The 8,389-nt window shown below is 46.3% G+C and overlaps 1 protein-coding gene across 1 annotated transcript in view; it reads left to right on the plus strand.

Annotated features, from left to right (window-relative positions):
- Positions 1-8,183: 8,183 nt before the first annotated feature.
- LOC119267368 (O-fucosyltransferase 1-like) overlaps positions 8,184-8,389 on the plus strand; it is a 6,261-nt gene continuing 6,055 nt past the window's right edge. The window contains exon 1 of the mRNA XM_037548747.1: positions 8,184-8,333. Within this exon, the coding sequence (XP_037404644.1) occupies positions 8,326-8,333 (8 nt within the window). The 5' untranslated portion in view covers positions 8,184-8,325. The remainder of the gene's footprint in view (positions 8,334-8,389) is intronic.

Here is an 8,389-nt window from a genome sequence, read left to right on the forward strand (position 1 = left end):
AGACATAGGATTTTGGTTAAGCATCACTTCAGTCATTCTGACTGGTTCACTTGGACCCCACTTAACAGTACGGTGGTTCCTATGACTCAACAAAGAAGAAAACGAAACGACGAAACAACTAAGTCTTCGCGCTCCATAGTCTTCACACAATGTCTTCTCTTGTCATAGTCTTCAATGTGAATACCTTCACATACCACCTTTGTCTTCAATGTCTTCATACATTTTTAGGGGTCATCTCCGGTAGGAAAACCGAATCAATGAGGGACTTCTACCTGTGTTATCCTGTAATTCTCACAAACACATTAGTCCCTCAACCAGGTTTGTCGTCAATACTCCAAAACCAACTAGGGGTGGCATAGATGCACTTACAAATTTCTTCTATCTCAGCAGGTGCAATATCATGCATAATTTCTTGGTATAAGGAATGAGGTATTGCACTTGCACTAGCACCCATATCACATAAGCCATGATAGCAATGATCTCCTATTTTAACAGAAATAACAGGCATGCCTACAACGGGTCTATGTTTATTTTTAGCATCAGGTCTAGCAATTCTAGCAGCTTCATTGCAGAAGTAAATAACATGCCCATCAATATTATCGGCGAAGAGATCTTTAACCATAGCAATACTAGGTTCAACTTTAATTTGCTCAGGGGGTTTAGGTGTCTTAATATTACTTTTGTTAACCAAAGTTGAAGCTTTAGCATGATCCTTTATTCTAACAGGGAAAGGTGGCTTCTCAATATAAGCAGCAGGTACAATAGGATCATCATAAGTGATAGTATTTTCTTCAACTTTAATAGGTTCAACTACTTTTACTTCAATGGGAGGATGATATTTAATCCATTTCTCCTTAGGAAGATCAACATGAGTAGCAAATGATTCACAGAAAGAAGCTACTATCTCAGAGTCAAGTCCATATTTAGTGCTAAAACGGAAAGCATCGGTATCCATAAAAGATTTAACACAATCAAACTTAGGTGTCATACCTGACTCCTTACCTTCGTAGAGGTCCCAATCTTCAGAGTTGCTTTTAATTCTTTCCAATAAATCCCATTTGAATTCAATAGTCTTCATCATAAAATATCCAGTACAAGAAGTATCGAGCATGGAGCGATTACTGAGAGAAAGTCGAGCATAAATTTTTTGAATAATCATTTCTTTTGAGAGCTCATGATTGGGGCATGAATATAACATTGACTTAAGCCTCCCCCAAGCTTGAGCAATGCTTTCTACTTCGCGAGGCCAAAAATTATATATATAATTACGATCACGATGAACAAGATGCATAGGATAAAACTTTTGATGAAATTCCAATTTCAATCGCTTGTAGTCCCATGATCCCATATCATCACATAGCCTATATCATGTCAATACCTCTCCCTTCAAAGATAAAGGGAAGACCTTACTCTTGATAACATCATCGGGCATACCTGCAAGCTTAAATAACCCACAAACTTCATCCACATAGATTAAGTGCAAATCGGGATGCAATGTTCCATCTCCTGCAAAAGGATTAGCTAGAAGTTTCTCTATCATATCCGAAGGAATTTTAAAGTAAACATTTTCAGTAGGTTCAGTAGGTTGAGGAGCAACTCTTTGCTCTACTGATCGGGGTGAAGATACCCCGAACAAGCCCTCAAAGGATTATGTTCCATAGTAACAAGTGACAGTAAATTTTAGCACACTATATACATTTTTCCTTACCAAATTCCACCTACCAAAGGCGCTTCACTCCCAGGCAACGGCGCCATAAAAGAGTCTTGATGACCCACAAGTGTAGGGGATCTATCGTAGCTTTTCGATAAGTAAGAGTGTCGAACCCAACGAGGAGCAGAAGGAAATGATAAGCAGTTTTTAGTAAGGTATTCTCTGCAAGCACTGAAATTATTGGTAACAGATAGTTTTGTGATAAGGTAATTTGTAACGAGTACCAAGTAACAAAAGTAAATAAGGTGCAGCAAGATGGCCCAATCCTTTTTGTAGCAAAGGACAAGCCTGGACAAACTCTTATATGAAGGAAAGCACTCCCGAGGACACATGGGAATTATCGTCAAGCTAGTTTTCACCATGTTCATATGATTCACGTTCGGTACTTAGATAATTTGATATGTGGGTGGACCGGTGCTTGGGTACTGTCCTTACTTGGACAATCATCCCACTTATGATTAACCCCCATTGCAAGCATCCGCAACTACAACAGAAGTATTAAGGTAAACCAAACCATAGCATGAAACATATGGATCCAAATCATCCCCTTATGAAGCAACGCATAAACTAGAGTTTAAGCTTCTGTCACTCTAGCAACCCATCATCTACTTATTACTTCCCAATGCCTCCCTCTAGGCCCAAACAATGGTGAAGTGTCATGTAGTCGATGTTCACATGACACCACTAGAGGGATGACAACATACATCTTATCAAAATATCGAACGAATACCAAATTCACATGACTACTTATAGCAAGACTTCTCCTATGGCCTCAGGAACAAACGTAACTACTCACAAAGCATATTCATATTCGTAATCAGAGGGGTATTAATATGCATAATGGATCTGAATATATGATCTTCCACCAAGTAAACCAACTAGCATCAACTACAAGGAGTAATCAACACTACTAGCAACCCACAAGGTACCAATCTGAGGTTTGGATACAAGAGATGAACTAGGGTTTGGGATGAGATGGTGCTGGTGAAGATGTTGATGGAGATTGACCCCTTCCCGATGAGAGCATCGTTGGTGATGACGATGGTGATGATTTCCCCCTCCCGGAGGGAAGTTTCCCCGGCAGAACAGCTCCTCCGGAGCCCTAGATTGATTCCGCCAAGGTTCCGCCTTGTGGCGGTGGAGTTTCATCCCGTGAGCTTGCTTATTATTTTTTCTTGGACGAAAGACCTCATATAGCAAAAGATGGGCATCGGAGGTCCACCAAGGGGCCTGTTGGGGATATTACTGCTGGGCGTAAACCGGCCTATCTGGGCCGGGTCAACTTCATCAGTAGTTCAAGAGTGCTAAAGCCCAAGAAGACAGATGAGGGCCTAAGGCCCGTAGTCGATTTAAGACTTGTAGCTGTAAACTGGTATTTGTATATAAACTTGTATTGTAAGTTAGGAATAAGGAGAGACCAACCCGGATACGAATATGGACCGGTGTTGGGACTTTGTGAACCGACGGGCGTCACCCATGTATATAAGGGGACGACCCGACGGCGGTTCAAGGACAACAGACAACAACTCGAGACTTAGGCGAAGCTTGTTTGCTCCCTAGTCATCGAAACCCCATCAATTCCATCACAACTAGACGTAGGCTTTTACCTTCATCGAAGGGGCCGAACTAGTATAAACTCTCTTGCGTCCCTGTGTCCGCTTTAACCCCTTCAAGCTAACCCGTTGCGATGGCTCCACGACTAAGTCCTTTCTCTAGGACATCTGTCGTGACAAAACCACGACAGTTGGCCTCATGGTGGGCGCCAACTGTCGTGGTTTTGTCACGGCAGATGTCCTTAGTGTCAGGACTTAGTCGCGAGGCCAACGCATCTATGTGGTAGCTTGAGAGGGGTCGAGCGGGACGAGTGACGCGATGTTTTTACCCAGGTTCGGCCCCTCACGGTGGAGGTAAAAGCCTACATCCTGCTTCATTGATATTGATGATGATGATCATGGTTACAAGACTGTTCTATCTCGAGAGCTATTGTCTAAACCTAACTTGTCCAACTTATGGAACTTGTGAATCTTGTCCCCTTTTGGGGAGCCCTGCCCCTCCTTATATATGTTGGAGGGGCGGGTTACATGACTAGTCCTAGTTGGATTAGGACTAGTCTATTTTCTATTACAAGAAGGATAGCAATCCAGGTCTTATTCAAACTGTTTAAGTCGGCCTGCTGGGCCACCTCCTGTGATGGGCCGCGGCCTACCTCCATGAGGACACCCGTGTCCCATATCCACGACAGGGCCCATGAGGCAGGGAGCGCACCCAGGGGGGTAGGGCGCGCCCCCACCCTCGTGGCCAGGGTGTGGGCCCCCTCTGGAACTTTCTTCGCTCAGTATTTTTTATATATTCTAGAAATAACTTCCGTGAAGTTTCAGGACTTTTGGAGCTGTGCATAATAGGTCTATAATATTTGCTCCTTTTCCAGCCCAGAATCCCAGCTGTCGGCATTCTCCCTCTTCATGTAAACCTTGTAAAATAAGAGAGAATAGGCATAAGTATTGTGACATAATGTGTAATAACATCCCATAATGCAATAAATGTCGATATAAAAGCATGATGCAAAATGGACGTATCAAACGGCTGGCGGGTCATATTGCGGCGTTGAGCCGGTTCATAAACCGGTTGAGAGAGAAGGTTATCCCTCTATATCAGATGATGAAAAAGACAGATAACTTTGTCTAGAGTGATGTTGCTAATACATCGTTTGAGGATTTGAAGAAGCAACTGGCTGAGCCGCCCGTGCTTGCAGCCCCTGTTGATAAGGAGCCTTTGTTGTTATATGTGGTTGCTAATAGCCGGACTGTCAGTGTTGCTATTGTGGTAGAAAGAAAGGAAGCAGGCAAGGAATATCCGCTTCAAAGGCCGGTTTACTATACCAGTGAGGTGCTTATTGAGTCCAAGCATAGATATCCGCACTGACAGAAGCTTGTATATGGGGTGTTCTTGGCCAGCCGAAAGTTTAAGCATTATTTTCTGGGTCATCCGGTCACCGTGGTCAGCTCTGCTCCTTTGGGAGATACCATCCAAAACAGAGAAGCAACTGGCCGGGTTGCTAAGTGGGCTATTGAGATTGGGCCTCATGGGTTAAAATATGTGCCTCGCACGACCATCAAGTCGCAGGCGCTGGTGGACTTCATCAATGATTGGACAGAGCTGCAAGTGCCTGAGGAAAAGTCAGATAACACGTATTGGACTATTCACTTTGATGGGTCCAGGCAGTTGGAGGGCTCAGGGGCTGGAGTTATCCTAGCTTCCCGCCGAGGTGATAAATTTTGTTATGTTCTCCGTTTAATGTTTCCTTGCACTAACAATGCAGCAGAGTATGAGGCCTTGCTCCATGGTCTTAGGATGGCTAAGGAGATGAACTTAAGCCGGGTTAGGTGCTTCGTCGACTCAGACTTGGTAGCTCAGCAAGTCTCTGGTACTTGGGATTCTAAGGATCCACTCATGGCGGCTTATCGGCGAGAGGTGGATGTTATTGTTGGTCACTTCAAGGGTTATCAAGTTGAGCACTTTGATCGGAGGAAAAATGAAGCGGCAGATGCTTTAAGCCGGTTGGGTTCTCAATGTAAACCGGTGCCGCCTAATGTTTTCCTTGATGTTTTGCATAACCCGTCGGTCAAGTTACCTACGGAGGAGGATTTGGCTATTCCTGACCCGGAAGCTCAGTTGGTGGCCGCTCTTCATGTAATCCCAGATTGGAAAGTTCCTTATTTGGCTTATATGACCCGGGGCGAGTTACCTGAGGATGAAACCTTAGCCAGGCAGATAACCCGACGATCTAAGTCAATGACAATTGTTAATGGAGAGTTACATCATCGCAGTGTCATAGGGGCGTTTCAACGTTGTGTCTCTTCAGAAGAGGGCCGTGAGATCTTATGAGAGATTCATGAAGGAGATTGTGGTCATCATGCTGGCTCAAAATCCCTTGTGACTAAAGCTTTTCGTCATGGGTTTTATTGGTTAACAGCCCATGCTGATGCAGAGGACCTCGTCAGCAGGTGTGATGGATGTCAGAAATTTGCATGACGAGCCCATGTGCCGGCTCAAGAATTGAGGATGATTCCAATTACTTGGCCGTTTGTAGTTTGGGGGCTTGATATGGTTGGACCTTTCAAAAGATCCAAGGACAAGAAGACCCACCTTTTGGTGGCGGTTGATAAGTTCACTAAGTGGGTAGAGGCAGAGCCGATCAGTAAGTGTGATGCAGCAATAGCGGTTCAATTCATGAAGAAAGTGATCTTCCGTTTTGGCTTTCCACACGGCATTATAACAGACAATGGCACTAACCTCTCTAAGGGTGCCATAGAATAATTTTGTCAATGTGAGCATATCCGGCTTGATGTATCGTCGTGGCTCACCCTCAATCCAATGGTCAAGCTGAGAGAGCAAACCAAGAGATCTTGAAAGGCATCAAGCCCCGACTTATGGTTCCTTTGCAGAGGACGCCGGGTTGTTGGGTGGAGGAGCTGCCTTTCGTGTTATGAAGCATCAATACCACCCCAAATAGATCTATGGGATACACACCCTTCTTCATGGTTTACGGAGAAGAGGCAGTTCTCCCTAGTGACATCCGTCATGACTCACCTCGTGTGGCGGCTTATGTTGAAGGTGACAATGAAAGAGCACGTCAAGAAGCACTTGACCTGTTGGATGAGGAGTGTGACATCGCAGCGGCTCGTTCGGCGATTTACCAGCAAAATCTGCGCCGTTATCACAACCGTCGGGTTAAAACCAGAACTTTTCAAGAAGGCGATCTAGTGCTCCGGCTTATGCAGGATCAAACGGATATGCACAAGTTATCCCCACCTTGGGAAGGACCTTTTGTGGTCAGCAAGAATCTGAACAGCGGGTCATATTACCTTATCGATGTTCGAGACCACAAGGACTCACGCAAGTTGTGAATCCTCTTGAAAACTTGCAGTTGCAATCCTGGTGGAAACTTGTAGTAGTGCCCCCTTGAAAAATTTGCAAGCTGTGAATCCTCTTGAAAACTTGCAGTAGCGACCCCTTGAAATATAGAGAAATGCCACAAAACAAATTCTTTACTACGCACAATCCAATCAAAATCACTACCAAGGTGCAGGCATCGATATTGTACCCCTCGATGAACACGTCGGTGCAATGGAGATGTTGACATTGTCGATGAAGTCCTTTGACTCCCGCATCTAGGTTATAGGCCACGATGATGGCGTTGTTAGCGGTGTGTGGTGGGTGTACAGACTAGGCGGTCAGGCAGCAGCCGGCGACGAACAGGAGAGATCTGGAAAGAGAGGGGAGGAGCGCGAGCTTGGGCGAGCTGTCCATGGCAGTCGCGTGGAGAGGATGGGAAAAATGAAAAGAAAAACGATTGGATGATGCTGCCATGCTAGGGAGCAAATTGATAAAATGACACATCTTTACTGGGAGTTTGATCCACTTTTCTTTTTGTTTGATTAGATGACACATCTTTGATTGATAGCTTGATGAAGTGGCAGAAATAGAGTGTTTATCTCCTTTTTCACGGATGGGCCTGTGCTTCATATTTTCTAGGACGGTTCTGCCCTTGCACCGATTCACCTGCCTGACTGGTTTGATCGATCCTATGAAACGACGTAGAGAAGGCCAGACAACTGAGACAAGGCGATGCACATGAAGAGGAAGCGATGGGCCGCCGCCACGCCGGCTCCTACCCCGCGCCGCCAGGTCCCCAGCGCTTGCCTCCATGTGCATATTCCTCGACGTGCTGCCAAGTCCACGTCTCCCCGCCGCCTCTTGTCCTGCTTCCTCTCTGCCCGCGAGGATCCATTTCTTCCGCCACGGTCGCCGTCGCCGTCAGCGTGCTCATCGACAAACTCACAGGTGTCATCCCATACTCAAACAACAACGAACAACTATAGAGCTAGCAAGCAACAGCGCCGAGAAGTAAGCACGGCGAGGCAGCGGCGCCGGAGAGGAGGCATCGTATTTTTTTCCAATTGACAAATGCTCTTGTTTGCATGGAGGATCGCCTAGTTCCATATTACGTGTCCATGCATGTACTGATCCAGGTCGGGCTCCCGTGCGTCGTTCCGTTCGACTAGAAACATATCGATCGAACCAGGTAACGGGTGAATCGATGCGAGGGCAGAACCGTCCTAAAAATTATGTACTGCAGTCCCATACGTGAAAAACTCTATTTGTGCCATTTCATCAAGTTGTCAATCAAAGATGTGTCATCTAATCAAACAAAAAGAAAAATGTGTCACTGGATCAAACTCCCAGGAAAGATGTGTCATTTTATCAATTTGCTCCATCTTAGGACGGAGATAAAATGGGGCGAGCGGGCCGTGGGCCCACCAGCATGTGCGACGTGGCGCGACAGGAGACGTTGGATGGGGGCGAATCGAACGCCGCGCACGGGACCGACGCGCGACGCGTGGCCGGTCCCCGGCCACAAACATTTCCCTAAATCATGCCTTTTGTGTCGCAGTCTGATTTCAATCGATTCGCCTCCTGCGTCGCCTCACGCCTCGGAGCACGCTGCAGCCTGCAGCCGGAGTGGCAGCTAGGGTTGAGGCGGAGGGTGGAGCTCTGCCAAAGATCCGCCCCCCTCGCACGCGGCACAGCCAAACCCTAACCGCCTGATCCCAATGCGCAGGTGAGCCGCCTGCTTCCGGCGGCGATCCGCCCCCAATTCCTTTCCCGTGTTCCCCC

Source organism: Triticum dicoccoides, chromosome 3A (assembly GCF_002162155.2).
Source record: "Triticum dicoccoides isolate Atlit2015 ecotype Zavitan chromosome 3A, WEW_v2.0, whole genome shotgun sequence".
In the NCBI taxonomy this organism is placed as follows: Eukaryota; Viridiplantae; Streptophyta; class Magnoliopsida; order Poales; family Poaceae; genus Triticum; species Triticum dicoccoides.